This window comes from Elephas maximus, chromosome 11 (genome assembly GCF_024166365.1).
Source record: "Elephas maximus indicus isolate mEleMax1 chromosome 11, mEleMax1 primary haplotype, whole genome shotgun sequence".
NCBI lineage: Eukaryota > Metazoa > Chordata > Mammalia > Proboscidea > Elephantidae > Elephas > Elephas maximus.
In genome coordinates this window covers 19,979,427-20,001,555 of record NC_064829.1, presented here as the reverse complement: position 1 = coordinate 20,001,555, position 22,129 = coordinate 19,979,427, and the positions used below count along the sequence as shown (strand labels likewise).

The 22,129-nt window shown below is 36.8% G+C and overlaps 1 protein-coding gene across 2 annotated transcripts in view; it reads right to left on the bottom strand.

The window, feature by feature from the left end:
* Positions 1 to 22,129, bottom strand: part of SMCHD1 (structural maintenance of chromosomes flexible hinge domain containing 1) — a 183,890-nt gene that overhangs the window by 110,898 nt on the left and 50,863 nt on the right. Inside the window, exons 6-8 of one of the 2 annotated variants that reach the window (XM_049901053.1) lie at positions 5,609 to 5,723; positions 5,372 to 5,491; positions 1,257 to 1,423 (exon numbers count right to left, since the gene is read on the bottom strand). In XM_049901053.1, coding sequence (XP_049757010.1) covers positions 1,257 to 1,423; positions 5,372 to 5,491; positions 5,609 to 5,723 — 402 coding nt within the window. Of the gene's footprint in view, positions 1 to 502; positions 808 to 1,256; positions 1,424 to 5,371; positions 5,492 to 5,608; positions 5,724 to 22,129 lie in introns of those variants that run through there. The other variant, XM_049901054.1, reaches the window with a different exon arrangement.

Below are 22,129 nucleotides of genomic sequence, written 5' to 3'. Positions count from 1 at the left end.
TTCGAAAATAGGCTTGATGTACTCCTTCAACAAGCATTTACTGAGCATCTACTATGTAGGAGAAATTCTTCTAGGCACTAGGGATACAGTCAGTGAATAAAAAAAAAATTAAAAAAGACATTCCAATAAGGGAAGGCAGACAAACAAATAAGTAAAATACATGGTATGGAAGATTATGCTATGGAAAAAAAAACACAAAAGGGGGACATGGGACTGGCAGTGCTGAATTTCCTAAATCATGGAGTTTATTTTAATTCTTATAATAGTTGTCAGAAAGCCTATGCCAGATGAATGGATAAACAAAATGTGGTATATACATACAATGGAGTATTATTCAACTATAAAGAGAAATTAAGTCCTGATACATGCTACAATATGAATGTGTGAAACAAGCCAGGCACAAAAACACAAATATTGTATGACCTCACTCCTATGAAATATCTAGAACAGGCAAACGTATACTGGTTAACAGGAGGTGGGAGGGAGGGGAAAAGGGAGTCACCGTTTAGGAAGCACTGAGTTTTTGTCTATGCCGATGAAAAATTTGGCAACGGATATTGGTAGTGGTTGCACAGCCGATTAATGTCATCGATGTCACTAAACTGTACAAGTGAAAAACATTAAATTGGCAAATATGTCATATATTTTTACAACAATAAAAAACTTTTAAAATAGACATAAAGTCTGTGCCTCTCAGCCATAAATAGAAATTCTGACACATGCTATGACACGGATGAACCCTGAAAACATGCTGAGGGAATGAAGTCAGACAAAAAAAGGAGAAATATTGTATAATCCCACTTAGACAAAAGTTTATTAGTCATTACCAGGGGTGGGTGGGAAGGGGAGATGCGGTGTTAGTATGTAACGGGTACTAAGCTTCTGTTTGGGGAGATGAAAAACTTTTGGAAACAGGTAATGGTGATGGTTGCACAATACAGTGAATGCAGTTAGTGTCATTAAATTGCATACTTAAAAACGGTTAAAACGGCAAATTTTTTCTCATATACATCTTACCACCAAAAACAAAACAAAACAAAAACCTGTGCCTCAAATAATGCTCAGTACACCATAGATGACCTATAAATACACAGAAAGAGCCGTTTTAACGCTAACATCAGAGTATTGGATGCTGCATTGAAGGAAATGGCACAGGAGCAAAAAGAACACTAAAAAGCGTTCAAATGCATCCGTAGTATTTTCTGTGTTGTAAGAGATAAGTAGCAACACGTCCTGAATCAAACGTAATTACTTACGTTAACTGTCGTGTCCAGAGATGGAAATAATTTTTCAAGTACTGTATGTGTTCTGGTTGTACTCCTGTGATAACCACAGCAGTAAAGCTATCTTTCTCCTTCTCTTCTAAGATAAGATGGTGTAGAAATCTTTCATCATCATTTGTAATGTGAACAGAATCAGATGGCTAAAGAGTGAATACAAACAGAAAAGATGAGATACACCCAAGTTTTACAAATAACACTTATATCAATTGTAATCTAATTCACTTGGATGATTTCAGAAACAGGCTTCAGAAAAACTTTCAGAGGAAACTGGGCCAATATAACAAACCAGCTGAGTGTGTGATAATGCTGAGAGGACAGGGAAACTTAGAGATTGTTAAATCGGCATAAAGGAGGACTATAATATCCCATAATACTATCCCATAATGATAATAATGATAAACCAATTTTAGAATCACACGCACACAAAAGTAAAGACAACAAATACTGAGTTACAAACGCCTAAAATTTTGAGGACACTTACCACAGAGTATGGGATACCTAACACTTAACTTGGGCAAGACCAATGCCCAGCCTTCCACATTCAAGAAAACTAGGGGACAGCCTGGATCTAGCTGGCTTAGCCAAAATGCAGTGTGTTTAAAAGGGAGTGAAATCATCCTTGGCACCAGCCTACTTGCAGAGAATAACTAGAGATTGGGAAAGGGAGGTAGGGGCTTGAGAATAAAAACAAACAAACAAAAACACTGCCGTCAACAGGTGGGGGGTTGAGGATAGGAATTACAATCTTCTCAATTTGTAGTATGAATCTATTTGTGCTAAAAATTGCATGCATACATGTTGCTATTACATAAAAAATCTGTAATGATAAAGATACACACTAAACTATTATCTCTGGGAGATGGGTTGATTCTCTTTTTTTAAATAAGCCCATATTATCACTACTTTCCTTGCAGAAGATGTGGCAGTCGGCTTTCATTAAGATTCACCCTTAGAAAACCTATGGAGCAGTTCTACTCTGTCCTATATAGGGTCATTATGAGTCAGAATTGACTCGATGGCATTGAGTTTGGGGATTATTACTTTCCTAATAAAAAAAAAACCTAAAATAAACTCTTCAAAACCATTCCAATGCATTTCTACACACTAAATTATTGATATTTTAGCTACAAGTATCATTTTATATACTTTGAGAGTTATTAGATTAGCTGAGTTTACAATGGTACAAGTTCATTATACAAATAGTTATCAAGAATCTTCTAAATCCTAAACTAAATCCCATGCTCTTCCTGGGCAAACGTCATCTGGTAGGAGATGAAAAACAAATGATTAAAAAACAGTGTGCCCCTATAAAGATATGAACCAGGAACTACAGAAGAGAGGGTGACATTCACTCAGCAAATGACTGAAAGGACATTCCAGACAAGTGAGAACATCAAGGATTTGAGAGTATAAGGGAAACAAGGTATAAAATATAAACATGACGAAAGACGAAGCTAGGAAGACTGAATTAGAGCAGCTGAAAATGGGGCAGACAAGAGGGCAGATGAAAGAAACTATTCTAAAAGACATTTAAACATGGTTAACAACACAAATTAGTTTCTAACTACACGGCCAGGGGATGCCATTAACTGTTAAGGAGGGCTGGGAGGGAAGTAAGTATGATTTATACATAATGTTTGATTTCAGGTATACCAAATGTGAGTTATTTACAGAACACCTAGTAAAGGACATCTAGTGGAAACCGGAAATATGGGTGTGCTGAATATGATCAGTTGGTACTCAGCATTCATTCATTCATTCCTACCACCTTTTATTGTACCCTACTGGGCTACAGAGGTTTGTTTGAAAGCCAAAAACAAAGCAGAGGCCATCTTCCTAAGGTTTTGCGATGGTTTTACGTCATCATGCAAGATCACTGAAGCATCAAAAGGTCCTTGCAATGCAGGGTATGGTCAAAAATTCTAGGTTCCAGTGTTGGGGCAACTGTGGCAGTGAGACCATCTGAACTCCCAGATCACAGATACAATAGGTTGTTCCTGAATTCCAGCTCCAGTGGTGGTCCTCCAACTTTGATTGTAGCAGATGTTGCTGCATCACTTGAAGGTGGATTCTGAGTGTCCAGGCATCACCTAGGAAGCTCAGCCTAGTGCACATTCCTTCAGCCTTTCCAATAATCATGGAAACATATAATTCCTTTTACTAAATCCTTTTCGACTTAAAGCACCTAGAATAGCTTGTTTACTTTACTGAACCCAGACTAATTCAGTATCTCCATCTTGAGAGAGAAGTCTTGACAAGAAATACAGATTGACAGTTATTTATACATATAATATATACATAAATATTGTATACATTATATACACACACACATCTCCATAGACAAGCAAGACTGTTGATTTATAAATTAAGAACAAAAAAAGAAAGAAAGAAAGAAAAGTAGGATGAAAAATTTGGTATGAAAAAGGAAAGAACCAGGTGCCTTATTGGTACTCATTAAATGTTTGTTGGAAAAAACTAAGCATAAAATATAGGAAAAGTTGATACGAAAATTAAGATACAAGAGATCTTAGTTCTAAGTTTTATCATATCTATACAGTTTTAAAAATTATTTAAATTCTCAAATCCTCTTCCATCAGTTTTAATACGACAAACATTTCTGCCAATAAGCTTTATAGTGCTTTGTGATGGTAAGATAAGATGAAATTAGTTTGAAGATACTTTTATGTAAATCCACCAATGTATGTAAACTGTTAAACAAACGCAACAAGTTTAAATGACAAAAAAAGTAGATCAACAAAAGTAATTTCCTGGACAGAGGCGAACGTTAAATTAGATAATAAAAATGGCTAATACACATGAAGATAAAATATAAAAAAACATTCAGCCCACTAGGAATGAAAGAAAAGGCATTATTTTCACCTACGAAACTAATATCTTGCTGCTTTTTTTTTCTCTTCAGATACTGTATTTTTAAGCAAATAACGTGTACTTTCTACATTTGTATGCCAACTGTGTCCTCCCCCGATGAGGTATTTTCATAAGCACCACTATGTCAATTTTTTTTTCATGTTGCTGTGAAAAAAAATAAGTTAGCATAGTGGAGCCTATAAAAATACCTTGCAGGAGGGGGCATGGTTGGTAAACATAGAAGGTGCCTGTTAGTTGTGCAAAATAGTTACTTTCATATACTGTTGTTGGGAATGTATTTGATTTGTAGCTCAACTTCAGAAAATCAATTTTGTAATACATACCAGGAACATTTAAATAATTCAAATTCATTACCACAGTTATTAAAACTTTAACTATCTCCTAGGTGGCACAAATGGTTTGCACTCAACTACAAACCTGAAAGTTGGTGATTTGAACCCACCCAGCGACATCACAGAAGAAAAGGGCTGGCGATCTGTTTCTGTAAATATTACAGCCTAGAAAACCCTATGAGGCAGTACTACTCTGTAATGCGTTGGGTTTCCCATGATCAGAAATGACTTGATGGCAACTAACGACATTCTAAGAAAAATCATTTGCAGCTCAGGTAAAATTTTATGCAAAGATATTCACTGCAATGTCTCTATAAACAGGGTCACTATGAGCCAGAATCAACTTGACGGCGCTGGGTTTGGTTTATTTTGGTCTTTGTAATTATAGTAAAATCCTGGAAATAGGTTAAGTGTTCAACAGAATAGTTAAGCTACAGCATATCACCCACAGGAATATTATGAAGCCACTAAAATATATGCTGTGCACCAAAAAATTCTACAATGCGGGAAATATTCAAAATGTTAACTGAAATAACGTGAGATCAAAACTTTAATAAATATATAGTCAAAATAGTTAGACGTGAAGGAAATCCACCAAAACGTTATTAGTATTTTTCTCTGGCATTTGGGACTATTTATATTTTCTTTATACTTTCCTGTAAGATCTTTTACAATTCCTTTTAGAATCAGAAAAAAATCCTCAAAAAGCTCAAAATAATATTTTAAAAAATAATTTATTTTGAGAATTACCTCAAGTTTTTAATAAAGCACCAATACTGGTATCTTAAATAGACACTAGGAAAAACTGTGTGTCATATCAACTGTCCAAAGGAATAAATTTACATTATTGAGTTAAATGTATTGTACCTTTCTGTTTCTAATATATCCACTGTATATTGCCTCTTTATTTTTCTCCTTCTTCTCAAAATCTTCTTTAGAAAGCAGAAGTTCATGAACATCTTGGGAATCTGCAGGTTTGCTTATCATCTGTTATAGTAAAAATAATACTTTAAAAATTCCTAATAGTTAAACTGATTCGTTAATTTAGACATGATCTCAAAATATTTTGATCAATTTTCATTTATAAGAAATCTTTTTACTTACTCTGGCTGACTGGCCAACAAAGAAAACAGCCTGCTTGCCGCCAACACCAAAATAGGAAATATCACTATTTAAGCTGCGTGGCACTGGTACTGGACGAACATATCCTGAATGATCACTAAAATAAAACATTACATTAATGCAGTGATTTTAAACAAGCTACTCAGGCACCAAAGGTAAGTTTTAAAGCATTTTTATTAAGCATCAGTAAAATGATCCCAAGCCAGGTAACACCCCTATTCAAAAGTGAAAGCATCAGAGCTCAAAGTCAAACATCACTTACTGTAAGGGTTATGAAAGTACAATCCCCAAGTGAGCTGGCATCACCTGGGAACTCTTAAGAAATGTAAATTCCTGGGCCCCGCCCTACTAAATCAGAAAATCTCCCAGCAAAATGGACTAAAAAAATTGTCCTTATAAATCCCTCTGTCTCTAGAACCTTCTATTCAAAAAAGTATGCTACCTCAAAACGTGCTAAAATATTATCTAAAGAATAACAGGGAACATATCAAAAGGAATTCTTATTTCCATATATCGTTACAGACAAAGAGCTCTGGAAGAACCTCCTGCTGCACCAATAACAACATTCTGGAGAAGAGGCATCACAGGTCTCTCAAAATATAGACAGGGTCTCCAAGGACAGCATTTCCCACAATCAGAAAGAAACCAAAAATATTCCATGCCAATAATAACCAGAAGAGAGCTGGGTGGCAATCTTAATATCAGACAAAATAGACTTTAAGATAAAATTCGTCAGAAGAGATAAAGATGGATATAATATAGTGAATGAACGGGTCAATTAATTAAGAAGATTTAACAATCAAATACATACACAGCCAACATCGAGGCACCTACATACATAAAGCGAACAGAACTGAAGGGAGAACAAGATAGTACTATACAATAATAGCTGGAGACTTCAATACATCACTTTCAATACTGGACAGAACATCTAGAGAAAAGATCAACAAGGAAACAGAGGAACTGAATGATACTACAAACCAACTAGACTTAAGAGACATATACAGAACATTCCACCCCAAAACAGCACAATATACATTCTACTCCAGTGCACGTGATCATTCTCCAGGACAGATGACATTTTAGCACACAAAGCAAGTCTTCATAAACTTAAAAAAGATTGAAATCATACAAAGTATCTTCTCTCTGGACACAGGAGTGTGAAGCTAGAAATCAGTTAACAGAAAAAAACCTGGAAAATACACAAACATACTGAAATTAAACAACACACTAGTAAATCACCCAAAGGGTCAAGGATGAAATCAAAAGAGAAAAGATGAAAATAATCAAAATGAAAAAGGGGACATTACAACTTACCAACAATAGAAGAGAATTATGACAGAATATTATGAACAACTGTTCATAACCTAGATGAAAAGGACAAATTCACAGAAGCATACAACCTACTCATATTGACTCAAATGGAAACAGAAAGTCTCAACAGACCCATAACAAGTGAAGACATCAAATTCGTGATCAAAAACCTCCCAACAAAAAAGTCATGGACCAGATGTCTTCACTGGGGAATTCTATCAAGCATTTAGAGAAGAATTGACACCAATTCTGTTTAAACTCTTCCAAGAGACAGAGAAGGAAGGAATACTCCATAATTCATCCCAAGAAGCAAACATAACCCTGATACACAAACCACACAAAGACACCGCAAGAAAAAAAAAACTACAAGCCAGTATCTCTTATGAATATACACGTAAAAATTCTCAACAAAACGCTAGCAAACAGAATCCAACAGCATATTAAGAGTCATACACCATGACCAAGTGGGATTTATCCCAGGAATGCAGGGATGGATCAACATTAGAAAATCAATCAAGGTAATACACCACATCAATAGAACAAAGCAAAAGAACCACATGATCATTTCAGGGGATGCAGAAAAAACTTTTGATGAAATCCAATACCCTTTCTTGATGAAAACCCTAAAGAAGATTGGAATAGAAGGTAAATACCTCAATATGATTCAGGGTATATATGAAAAGCCAACAGTCAACATTCTACTTGGAGAAAGACTGAGAGTTTTCCCCTTGAAATTGGGAACAAGAGTGCCTGTTCCCACTACTGTTCAATATTGTATTAAAGTCCTAGCCAGAGCAATAAGACAAGAAAAAGAAATAAAACATATCCAGATTGGAAAAGGAGGAGTAAAATTATCTCTATTCATGGATGAAATGAACCTATATATAGAAAATCCAAAGGAGTCCACAAGAAAACTTTTAGAACTAATAGAAGAATTTAGCAAAGTGATAGGATCCAAGGTCAACAAAAATCAGTTGGTTTTCTATACATCAGCAATGAGAAATCTGAAAGGGAATTAGGGAAACAATCCATTTACAATAGCATCTAAGAGAATAAAATACCTAGGAATAAATCTAACCAGGGATATGAAGGACTTATACAGTGAAAACTATAAACCAAAACCAAACCAAACCCACTGCCGTCGAGTCAATTCCAACTCATAGCAACTTATAGGACAGAGTAGAACTGCCCCATAAAACAGACTCAAGAAGACTTAAATAAACGGAAAAGTGTTCCATGTTCATGGATTAGAAGACTTCATATTGTTAAGATGTCAATGCTACCCAAAGTGATCTACAGATTTAACACAATTCCAATAAAAATTCCAACAGCCTTCCCTACAGAAATAGAAAAATCAATCCTCAACTTTATACGGAATGGCAAGAAGCCCCGAATGGCTTAAACAATGTGGAAAGAGAAGAACAAAGTAGGACGACTCCCACTTCCTGATTTTAAAACACGCTACACAGCTGCAGTAATCAAAACAGCTTGGTACTAGTAAAACAACAGACACATAGACCAATGGAACAGAACTGAGTCCAGAAATAAACCCACACATCTATGATCAACTGATTTTTGACAAGGATGTTAAATCCATTTGATGAAGAAAGAAGAGTCTCTTCAATAAATGGTGTTGGGAAAATTGGATTTCTGTATGCAGAAAAATGAAACAGAATCCATGTCTCACAACAATAAATTCCAAATGGATGGAGAACCTAAGTGTGCAAACTAAAGTCATAAAATTCTTAGAAGAATAAGTAGTGGCAATACTGTCAGGCCTAGTTTCAACAATGGATTATCTAATATGATAACAAAAGCACAACAAAAGACAAAATAATGGGATCTCATTAAAATTAAAAACTTTCGTTATCAAAAGACTTTACCAAAAAAGTGAAAAAACAAGCTAGTGACGGGGAGAATATCTTTGGAAACTATATATCTGATAAGAATCTAATAAAACATATATAAAACTTTGACAACAACAAAAGGACAATGGAATCATATGGACAAAAGACTTGAATAGACATTTCACTAAAGAGGGCATTCAATAGGCCACCAATCACATGAAAAGATGCTCAGCATCATTAGCCATCAGAGAGATGTAAATAAAAAACACAATAAGATACCATTTCATTCCCGCTAGGATGGCTAAGACAAAAAAAAAAAAAAAAAAAAACAGAAATAAATGTTGGAGAGGATATGGGGAAATTGGAATCCTAGTGAGAATGCAAAATGGTACAGCTACTGTAGAAAATGGTGTGGAAGTTCCTCAAAAAATTAAAAATAAAACTATCATATAACCTAGCACTACTACTCCTAGGTTTATACTCAAAAGACTTGAAAGCAGAGACTCAGAAAGAAACCTGTACACCAATGTTCACTGCAGCACTATTCACAACAGCCAAAAAGGTGGAAACGATCTAAATGCCTATCAACAGATAAATGGATAAGCAAAATGTGGTACATACAATACAATACTACTCAGCCAGTAGGACAAATGAAGTCTTGATACATGCTACAGTGAGGATGGAGGTTAAAGACAGTATGTTCAGCGAAGTAAGCCAATCAGAAAAGGACAAACATTGTATGACTTCACTTATATAAAAAGACAAGGGAAGGCAAACGTATAGAGACCAAAGTTTATCAGAGATTACCAGGAGTGGGCGGGAGGAGGGAAAGGGGGGTTAACGGTGATGGAAAAATTGCACTGATTAAGAGCAGGGTTGCACAGTCAATTACTGTAATTACTGTCAATAAATTGTACACCTGCAAAAAGCTGAACTGGCAAAAATTGTGTGATAGATATATTTACAAAAAAAAAAAAAGAATAGCTGCTGAAACTGCTTATCTACAACCAACCACCTCATCAGATTTTTGGTTCCTTGGTTTGGGGGATTAGAGTCCTCATTTCATAGGAACTTAATTGGCCTAATGATGTGTTTTGTACTTCTGTTCTACCTCCTAGTTTGTTGCATAGTGCCTGAGGCCTAAAAAGCTTCCAAGTGGCAATCCAAAACACAACAATTCACCCGAAGAAGAAAACAGTCAGGAATAGGAGAAAGATATGGAACGTGGGGCTAATTACCTCCATGAATAACTGCCTCTTTGCCAGGAGACCAGAAGAACTGGATGGTGCCCAGCTATCATTACTGAACATTTTGAACAAAATTCCATAGAATTCTGATCAAAAGGTGGAAAATGCAGAACGAGATTTAAAGTTCTCATGGAATCCAGACTTCCTGGAGCCATGGAGGGTGGATGAACCTCTGAAGCTATTGCCCTGAGAAAACCTTTAGACCTTAAACTAAAAATATCCCCTAACATCTTCTCAAAATCAAACAGTAATTTAGTTTATATAGTAAAAAAAGGTTTGGCCTTGAGCATTATGCTCTTTTAAGAACCATCCATCTATAAGGGATCAGATCGACAACAGTGATTCAAAGGATTAGATGGGAAACTTAGGGGGCACTGAGTTTATGGTTTATGGGGGAGGAACAACTCAGAAAAGTAGGGTGAGAATGGTTAAACAACTTGAATATTTGTAATCAATGTTACTAAATGGCACATGTAGAAAATATTAAAAAAAAGAAAGAAATAGAATTGTGGCTAATGCTTGAACCATTATTAAACTCAATGGAAAGGTTAAAGAGCAACTGTGACATGTTCTTGTTCTTACTGTTGTTAAGTGTCTGCAAGTTGGTTCCAACTCATAACGAACCTATGTACAACAGAACGAAAGACTGCATGGTCCTGTGCCATCCTCACAGTCATTGCTATGTTTGAGCCCCCTATCGTAGCCACTGAGTCAATCTATCTCGTTGAGGGTCTTCTCCTTTATCGCTGACCCTATACCGTACCAAGTATGATGAAGTCTCACCATCTTCATTTCCAAGGAGCATTCATGCTATACTTCTCACAAGACAGATTTGTTCATTCTGCTGGAGTCCATGGTATATTCAATATTCTTCACCAGCACCATAATTTAAAGGCATCAATTGTTTGGTACTCCTTATTCACTGTCCAGCTTTACCATGCATATGGGAAAAAAACAAACAAAAAAAACAAATCCGTTGCTGTCAAGTCAATTCCAACTCATAATGACGCCATAGGACTGAGCAGAACTGTCCCATAGGGTTTCCAAGGAGTGGCTAGTGGATTTGAAATGCAGGTCTTTTGATCAGCAGCAAAACACGTAACCACTGCACCACCAGGGCCTCATGCATATGTGGTGACTGAAAATATCATGGCTTAGGTCAGGCACACATTAGTCTTCAAAGTGACATCTTTGCTTTTCAACATTTTAAAGCAGTCTTTTGCAGCAGACTTGCCCATTGCAATACGTCCTTTGGTTTCTTGACTGCTGCTTCCATGGGTGTTGATTGTGGATCCAAGTATAATGAAATCCTTGACAACTTCAATATGTCCTCCATTTATCACGATGTTCCTTACTGGTCCAGTTGTGAGGATTTTTTCTTTCTTTATGTTAAGATGTGATCCATACTGAAGGCTGGTTCTTCATCAGTAGGCGCTTCAAGTCTTCTTTGCTTTCAGCAAGCAAGTTGTGTCATCTTGTATCACAGGTTGTTAATGGGTCTTCCTCCAATCCTGATGCTGTCTTCTCCTTCATATAGTCCAGAATCTCAGATTATTTGCTCAGCATACAGATTGAGTAAGTATGGTGAAAGGCTATAATCCTGACACATACCTTTATTGATTTTAAACCATGCAGTATTCCCTTGTTCTGTTTGATCAACTGCCTCTTGGTCTATATACAAGTTCCCCAGGAGAACAATTAAGTGTTCTGGGATTCCCGTTTTTCACAACGCTATCTGTAATTTGTTATGATCCACACAGGTGAATGCCTTTACACAGTCAATTTAACACAGATAAACAACTTTCTGGTATTCTCTGCTTTCAGCCAAGATCCTTCTGACTTCAGAAATGATATGCCTCGTTCCACGTCTTTTTCCGTATTCGCCTTGAACTTCTGGCAGTTCCCTGTAGATGTACTGCTACAACAGTTTTTTAATTATCTTCAGCAAAATTTTACTTGCATGTGATATTAATGGTATTGTTCAGTAATTTCTGCATTCTGTTGGATCACTTTTCTTTGGAATGGGCACAAATATGGCCAGGTCTTCCAGATTTCTTGGCATAGACAACTAAGCACCTCCAGTGCTGCCTCTGTTTGGTGAAACGTTCCAATTGGTATTCCATCTATTTCCTAGCCTTGTTTTTCGCCACTCCCTTCAGTGTAGCTTCGACTCTTCCTTCAAGGTTCTTGATCATATGCTATCTCCTGAAATGGTTCAAGGTTAACCTATTATTCTTATAACAGTGACTGTGTATTCTTCCCGTCTTCTTTTGATGTTTCCTACATCTTTCATCATTTCCCCCTACAATCCTTCAAAATTGCAACTTGAGTCATAAATTTTTACTTCTGTTCGTTCAGTTTGAGAAATGTCAAGCATGTTCTTCCCTTTTGTTCTCTAACTCCAAGTCTTTACACATTTCATTACAATACTTTTTTTTGTCTTCTCAAGCAGCCCTTTGAAATCTTCTGTTCAGCTCTTTTACTTCATCATTTCTTCCTTTCACTTTAGCTACTCTACATTCAAGACCAAGTTCCAGAGTCTCTTCTGACATCCATTTTGGCCTTTTCTTTCTGTCCCGTCTTTTAATGACCTTTTGCTTTCTTATGATATTCTTGACGTCATCTCACAACTCCTCTGGTCTTTGATCATTAGTGTTCAATGCGTCAAATCTATTCTTGAGATGGTCTCTAAATTCACGTGGGAATACTTAAGTTTTTTTTTTTTTTTTGTTCTCATGGACTTATTTTACTTTTCTTCAGCTTCAATTTCAACTTGCAGAGGAGCAAGTGATGGTCTGTTCCCTGGCATTGTTCTGACTGATGATATTGAGCTTTTCCATCACCTCTTTCCACAAATATAGTCAATTTGGTTCCTGTGTATTCCATCCAGTGAGGTCCGTGTGTACAGTCGCTGTTTATGTTGTTGAAAAAAGGTACCTATGACGAATAAGTCCTTGGTCTTCCAAAATTCTATCATGCAACCTCCGGCGTCATTTCTGTCACTAAAGTCATATTTTCCTACTATGGACCCTTTTTCTTTTTTCCAGCTTTCACACTCAAATCACCAATAGTGACAGAATTAGATAACTATAAGATATATTCAAAGAACTTAACCATAAGAAACAAAAGGAGATGGAAAATACCAAAGTGGAGTTAAAAGATATGAAACAGTGAAATAAATCTCACACAAGTTTAAATGTAGTTCTAGAAAGAGAGGAGGGAATAGATAACGGTTGTAAATATTCTTGAGCCAATAAAAAATATGGCTCCACAGATCCATGAAGACCAAAAGGGCCCACAGAGAATTAAAAAAAAAAAAAAAATCCACATTGTAGTCAACATCTAAAATGAACAGAAGAACTAGTAAACAGGCTAATAGATAAAACAGGATAGGAGACATTTACACCAACAGTAAAAGACAGTGGAGTATTAGCTCCAAAGTACCCAGGGAAAATCTGTCAGCCTAGAATTGTGAAATAGGGATAAATAAGAATTTATAGGTAAAAATTAAGGAAATCTACCACAAAGAGACCTGCTCTAAAGAAATGTTCTTACAAGCACAATTTGACATACAGGAGGATACCATAATAAAGTACTCTCAAAGGTAATTTTAAAATGTAGTATGTATATGATTTTTTTCTTAAGTGGCCTGGTTGGGAAAAACTGATGTGTATAAATTGTGGGATTTCTAAAGTCAGAATTTAAATATTAGACAACAAAAGTATTAATTCAAGAAGGGAGTGATGACAACTAATGTGCTCCAAAGTCCTTAATTTCGGGACAGTGAAGTACTTTTAAACTTGACAGCTAGGGTCAAATAGTCACTTCAAAATTTCAAAGACAACCAGAAAATCCATAAATTCCGTAACAATTAAAGAGAAAAACAAAACAAACAGAAAACAGAGCAACTGCAAAAAAACTGCAAGGAATTTTTTACAAAGGCAAAAATATAACGACAGAAATACAAAAAAGAATGGGATGAATAAAAATATTTTAATTGGTAGAAAAAGTACCAATCCTATATATCAATACTCAAATGTAAATGGACAAAACTGACCAGGTTACACTGTAACACTAGACCTAAAAAACAGCAGTGCATACCAAAAAACTGCCCACTTAAAACACACAAAACCACCACTGAACAACATATCCACACGCTAACTCACTCCATACAACACACAGACACAAACTAACATCAAACAATAAAAACACAAAAACACTGTCCCTGTACCTCACACATAAAATGCCTCCCCACACAGCAAAGATGTATACACAAAGTACCCCATATATACACAAGATACCCCACTCACACTATGCATGCACACACACAAAATATCAACACAACATGCAAGTACACACATATGATCCCCACATAGGACAAACACAAACACACAACCAATACGTATGCAAACCCAATCTCAAACAACACACACACACATACCAGATTACAAGGAATCTTAGAAGCCATCACAAAAAACAGACATATACTAAGGTACAAAGATTTAAGGATGACAGGAAACTTCTCATCATAAATTATGCAAGCCAGTAGTAGGTGGAGTAACATCTTTAAGATACTGAAATTTCTTAGAAAGTTATCTAAATTTCTATACTCAGTAAAAATCCTTCAAACAGTAGGGAAATAAAGACTTTTTAAAATACACTAAAGCTGAGAAAATTCATCACGAGAAGGTTTGAGATATAAAAAATATTAAAGCCAGAAAAAGACACACGCTGGCCAGGTTGTGGGGAGACTGGAACTCTTATATACTGCTGGTGCAATTGTAAAATGGTACAACCACTATGGAAAATGGTATGGTGCTTCCTCAAAAACCTAGAAATAGAAATACCTTATGATCCATCAATCCCACTCCAAGTTATATGCCCTAGAGATCTAATGCAGTGAAAGAAATAGACATACGATACCTATGTCAACTGCAGTATTATTCACAATAGCAAAAAGATGGAAACAACCTAAGTGCCCATCAACAGGTAAATGAGCAAATGAATTTTGGTACATACATACAATGGAATACTACATAGCTATAAAGAATAATAATGAGCTCTCTAAATATAACATGGATAAATAAAGAGAATGAGCTCTCTAAATTTAACATGGATAAATAAAGAGGACATAATGCTGAGTGAAATAAGTCAATCAGAAAAGAAAAAATGTTGTACGGTCTGACTTTTGTAAAAAGACAAGAATAGGTATACATACGGAAAGCAACGTTCTTTGGTGGTTACCAGGGAAGGGAAAGGGAAAGAAGGGGAATTATTTTCTAGATAGTAAAATAAAACAAAACAAACAAACCCATTGCATTGAGGTGATCCCGACCCATAGCAACCCTATAGGACAGAGTAGAACTGCTCCATAGAGTTTCCAAGGGGCATCTGGAGGATTCAAACTGCCAACCTTTTTGGTCAGTAGCCAAACTCTTAACCACTATGCCACCAGGACACTTGTTATTGTTGGCAATGGAAAAGGCAATACCGAATATGGGCGAAGTCTGCACAAGCTGACCAAGGTAAATTATGACACTAAGAAGTACACAATAGATGATTTTCATAAATGTTATAACATACACAATTTTGGAACAGTAATAAAAAATGTGTATGGTTACATAGTTTAATATGTATGCATGTATGTGTATAAGAAGGCATATGTGAGTATAACAGTGTATATGCATAGGTGTTTATCTCTAGGCATATATATACCTATTCAATCTGTATGCTAAGCAAATAATCGGAGAAGCTGAACTATGTGAAGAACAGGACAACAAGATTGGAGGAAGACTCATTAGCAACCTGCGTTATGTAGATGACACAACCTTGCTTGATAAAAATGAAGAGGACTTTAAGAACTTTCTGATGAAGATCAAAGATCATAGATAGCCTTCAGTATGAATTACACCTCAACATAAAGAAAACAAAAATCCTCACAACTGGACCAATAACCAACATCATGATAAATGGAGAAAAGACTGAGGTTGTCAAGGATTTCATTTTACTTGGACCCACAATTAACACTCAGGGAAGCAGCAGTCAAATCAAAAGACACACTGCACACTGCACTGGGCAAATCTGCTGCAAAGGACCTCTTTAAAGTGTTGAAAAGCAAAGATGGCACCTACCTTGAAGACTAAGGTATGCCTGACCCAAGCCATGGTATTTTCAATTGCATCATATGTATGCAAAAGCTAGACAAGGAATAAGGAAGACTAAGGAAGAACTGATGCCTTTGAATTGTGGTGCTGGTGAAGAATACTGAATATACCATGGACTGCCAAAAGAACAAACAAATCTGTCTTGGAAGAAGTACAACCAGAATGCTCCTTAGAAGCAAGGATGGCAAGACTGTGTCTTACATACTCTGGACACGTTGTCAGGAGGGATCAGTCCCTGGAGAAGGACATCATGCTTGGTAAAATACAGGGTCAGCAGAAAAGAGGAAAACCGACCCTCAACGAGATGGACTGACACACTGGCTGCCAACAATGGGCTCAAACATAACAACGATTGTGAACATGGTGCAGCACCGGGCAGTGTTTCGTTCTGTGGTATGCAGGGTCGCTATGAATTGGAACCGACTCAACAGCACCTAAAAACAACAACATATACACATTTGTGTGTACTGCATATTTATTCTTATCTATAATAAAGCACATCAGAGGCACAGTTATGGGTGCTACCTAGACGTGAACACCTCGCGGGATTGTTTTACTGGGTTTGAAGGCTTAGGACCATAGTGTCGTGGGAGAACTTGGTTAACTGGCAAAACATAGTTCATAAAGACAATGCTTAACATTCTAGCTTTGTGAGTAGCATCTGGGGTCTTAAAAGCTTTCGAGCAGCCATCTAAGACACAACTATTGACCTGTACTCATCTGCAACAAAAGAGAAAAAAGGAAACACACGTGGAGATCTCCAAGAAACCAGGAATCAGAAGCTGGAGACAAAAGGGCCTTTCTCCAGAGTCAACAGAGAAAAAGCCTTCACCTAGAGCCGGTACATTGAATTCAGACTTCTACTCTCCTAACTGTAAGAAAATAAATTTGTTTGTTAAAGCCATCCACTTGTAGTATTTCTGTTATAGCAGCACTAGATAACTAAGACAGAATTTGGTACCAGGAGTGGGGGGGTGCTCTAACAGATACCTAAAATGCGGAAGTGATTTTGGAATTGGCCTGTTTGTATAAAGCAGAAAATTTCCCTCTTCCCACCTCATGAACTTAAGGGCAGAGGATTCAACAGAATTAACAGGTAATACCCAAAGATAACATGCCTGAATTATGATCATCCCGCTGACTGAACTAATATCATACTTCTTTCCTCCACAAAATAAATGATCACATAAGATTAGAATTATGTTCCAGGTATCCAATATAATTCTAAGACAATGATTATAACAGTGTCTGAGTTATGAGAGAATTTTCTGGGTTCATATAATGTTCTATATCATGATAGGGGTCTGGGTTACACAGGTATATGCATTTGTCAAAAATGAGCAAATAGAGTGAGCACTTCCAGAATGACAAACCTCTGAAAATCTGTTGAAGCACAAAAATAACTGAACTGGGGTGAAAATGGTCAAAATAAACTTTTTCAAACCTCTCCAAATTAACCAAAGGCTTACAATAATCCAAGCAGCGTTTACTTAAGAAACACAATGGAATCTTGTAAGAACAGCAAGCTTTGTGGCATTTTAACTTCCCCTACCCCATTTCCCTCTCTTATCCCATTTCCCTCTCACCAACTCCATGGGACCCTTGAAAGCACATGGCTCCACAAATAGTGAACACTAGCAATCTAATAGTTATTGCAGGGGAAACAAGAGGTTTAGAATTCCCCAAAAGCCTCTCCCAAGAGAACTGTCATCATTTGCCCTGTCTGGCAATTCTCTGGGAACCTCTACTTGCAGGGTGTTTTTTTCTTTCTTTTTTTTTTTTGGCTTTAAAAACAAAACCAAAAACCCACTACCGTTGAGTTGATTGTGACTCATAGCGACCCTAGAGGACAGAGTAGAACTGCCCTGTAGAGCTTCCAAGGAGCGCCTGGGTGGATTTGAACTGCCAATCTTTTGGTTAGCAGCCGTAGCACTTAACCACTATGCCACCAGGGTTTCCTTTTTGGCTTTAAACAACAATAATATATTTTCTCACAGTTTTGAAAGTCAGAAGTCCAAATGAGGACATCAGTTTTTGGCTTGTTTTGTTATTTTATTACTGTTGTTGTTGAAAATGTACACAGTAGAACATATACCATTCAACAATCTCTACATGTATAATTCAGTGACATTGATTACATTCCTCACGTTGTGCAACCATTCTCACCCTCCTTTTCCAAACTGTTCCTCCCTCAATAATATAAACTCACTACCCCTAAAGTTTCCTATCTAATCTTTCATGTAACTGTTGTCAATTTGATCCCATATAAACAGTTCTTAAAACATCACAATGCTCAAGGCAGACATTATTTTTTACTAGTTAAGCTGAACTGTAGTTTGGTTTAAAGAAAAATTCAGAAGACATTTTTGGTTTAAGGTTTAAATATTATCTCAAGTCAAGAGTTTCCAGACTCCATAGCTCTAGAAATTATGGCTTCCATAAGAATTTGAAATTCTCTTCTGATTTTCCCTCTTTTGATCAGGATTATTCGATAGAATCTTTGATCAAAATGTTCAGTAATGGTAGCCGGGCACCATCCAGTTCTTGTCTCCTGACAAAGGAGGGAGATGTTTATGGAGGCAATTTGCCACGCATTCCATTTCCACCTCCTGTTCCTGACTCTCCTTCTTGTGTTGCTCCAGTGCCTAGAGACCAATTCTTATACTTTGGATGGCCATTTGCAAGCTTTTACGATACCAGGCACCATGCAACTAATTAGGAAGTAGAACAGAAGCACTCAACACAATATTAGGCCAATTAACTGGAATGACTCATGAAACCATGACCCTAGGTCTCCAAACCAAGGAACCAAATCCTACGAGGTGTTTGGTTGCACATAAGCAGCCTAAGCAGCTGCTCTTTTTTGTTGTTACTGTTGAAAATGTATCTTATACAATATTTGCCAATTCAACTTATTGACATCAATTACATTAATCAGCTATGCAACCATTTCCCTTAACTAATGGGAATCTTCCATCACCATAAACAGAAACTCAGTGCTCCACATGCAATCCCCTCCTTCCCCTCCCTTCTGCCCCTGCTAACCACTAATAAACTTTTCCTGTTCTTGCCTTTTTATATAAGTCAGGTCATACAATATTCATCCTTTTGTGATTGACTTATTTCACTTAGTATAATGTCTTCAAGCTCCATCTCTTTCTAGATGAGTAGTATTCCACTGTATGTATATACCACATTTTGTTTATTTAGTCATCCATTGATAAGCACTTAGGTTGTTTCCACCTCTTGGTTATCGTGAATAGTGCTGCAATGCACACTGGCATACATATGTCGGCTGGCATCACTGCTTTCAAGTCCCTTTGGTATATTCTTAGCAGTGGAATTGCAAGGTCAATGCTAGAATCTAGGTGTGAGTAAATGGGTATTTACAGTAGAATTTCAACTCTTCTGTATGTTTGCATATGTTCCTAAGAAAATGATGAAGAAAACAACAGTAACACTCAGATCCAGGCTATGGAAATTCTATAAGAAAGTAGCCTGAATGCTACAAAAATGACAATGTCATAAAAGACACAGAAGTGAGGAACGACCATAGAATAAGAGACTAGAGAGATATAACAGGAAAAAAATCTGAATATAAAAAACCCAAAGAGAAAAAAACCACACCCAGTGCTGTCAAGTCGATTCTGACTCGTAGCGACCCTACAGGACAGAGTAGAACTGCCCCATAGAGTTTCCAAGAAGTGCCTGGAGGATTTGAACTGCCGACCCTTTGGTTAGCAGCTGTAGCACTTACCAAATACGCCACTAGGGTTTCCAATCTGAATATACGCATTATATTTCTATTAGACATGATCTTATCAATGATAAATTTCTTGGTTGTGAACAATGGTATTATGGTTATTTATGAGACTGTCTTTGTTCTCAGGAGATACATGGTACAGTGTTTAGGAATAAAACGTCAAGAAGCCTGCAACTTACTTTCGATTGATTCAGGAAAAGAAAGTAGGTATATGCAGGCGTACATGTGCGCACACATACCCACAGTGGCATGTGTATCTGTGTGGATACATGGGTAACAAATATGGCAACTGATGAATTTAGGTAAAGGATATATGGGTCCTAGTACTGTTCATTCAGCTTATCTGTTGTTTGAAATTTTTCAAACTAAAAACGGTGGGGAGAGGGGGTAGTTCCCAGGTAAATCAGCACTATGAACAATACTGCCAAATTAGGCACTGACCTCATCTCCCTTCACTCTCTCCTTCATATACTAAGCTCCAACCATGCTTGTCTTCTTTCCGCCCCTCAAATAAAACAAGCCTGTCGCAATTTCAGGATCTTAGCCTTTGTTGGTTTTCCTTGTACCTGGGATACTCTTTCCCCAGATCTTCCATTCCACTGCTTCCTCCTAATCATTCAGGCCTCAACTCAAACATAACCTTCTCAAAGAGGCCTTTTCACCAACCACGTTAGCTAAAGGAGATTGCCGTCACGCTCTACCATATTACTGTTTTTTCTTTGCAGTAATAATCAATAACTGAAATGCTTGTAAATGGCTTTTTTGGTGTTTACTTTTGATTCCCTCTCCTCTAGAACATAAACTACAGGCAAAGACTATCTATCAGCTGTTCTGTCCTCGTAGGGTATCCCTCCTTCTCTTCCGTAGCCTGCTTTCTATGACTGAGAAGAATCTGTTGGCATTCTTTTTTGCATTCAGAAAAGGCTAAACTGGAAACAGTAAAGCAAGTGATAATTTTTTCCAGAGAAGCAGCTGCAGCAGAAAGGAGGGTAGAGCATTTGATGGTAACAGAAACTGGAGTGGGTCAAGGGACAGTCCTGCACTGGAAGGCAGTGCAAGTACATAACAGCTATAACGATGGCTGATTGTTTACGGACACAATAGCTATGAAGCTAGACCCAAACCAGCAACAGGCAGATTTTTACCAGAAACTGAACAAACCTCCCAAACATTTGGGTTAAGTTTAAAAGTTGGTGTTGTGCTAAGACCTAGCGAAAATTCAGGGTCAGCGCTCCATTAATCCAGTTAAGATCTGAATTTATTTTAATAAAGTTAGACACTCTTAATTTCTTTCCACTCTTCCCATTGATTTATCTAATCTTTTTCTGACTTTGTCTAGTCTACGATCTAATATTTTAATCTATCGTATGCTAAACCCTATGTTTAGACTTTAAAAGACGGTGGTTTTTGCCTTCTCTGTGGCTATTTTATACATTTTTGGAAACAGCATGTGCCCGTAAAATAGTGAAAAACAATGGCTATAGAGGAATCTGAGATCAAGAACAAGAAGTAATAATGATAGTTCATATTTACTGATTTCTTACTGTATGCCAGACTCGGATCTAAGGATTTTACATGAACTAACTCATTTGGTCTTCACAAACTTTATGAGGTATTAGTCCTATTTTACAGATATAGAAGCTGAAACACAGAGAAGGGAAAGTACCTTAACCAATGTTACACAACCAGTAAGTGGCAAGGCTAGGATTCAAACCAGGCCAAATGATTCCAGAGCCCTTGTTCTAAACTCTACCACCTCTCAACACAGCACGGTAAGGCTTTACAACCCCATGAAACTTCTGAAGCAGCCAAAATTTTAGAAATGGGAAGGCAAATTAGCTAACTATAATAACTATAGTTACTGATATTGATCCTTAAACTTGGCTGATGCTCCTTGACACAGCAAAGGGCAAAACAGAATAATGAATAAACACAACTATTTAAAAAGAATGCCCACAGGTTATTCCCAAGAACGTGATATGAAAGTATATGACACGTTTAAAAACATTAAAAGACTACTGCTCAGTCACCATTTTTACTAGAATTCAGCTAATTCCCCAAGGACCTAAATCTTTATATCCCTGACAGCCTTCAGCATATTTTATTTCTCCTATGACATTCACAGGATATTTTCTATAATCATATTCTGATACAAAACTTACAACTAG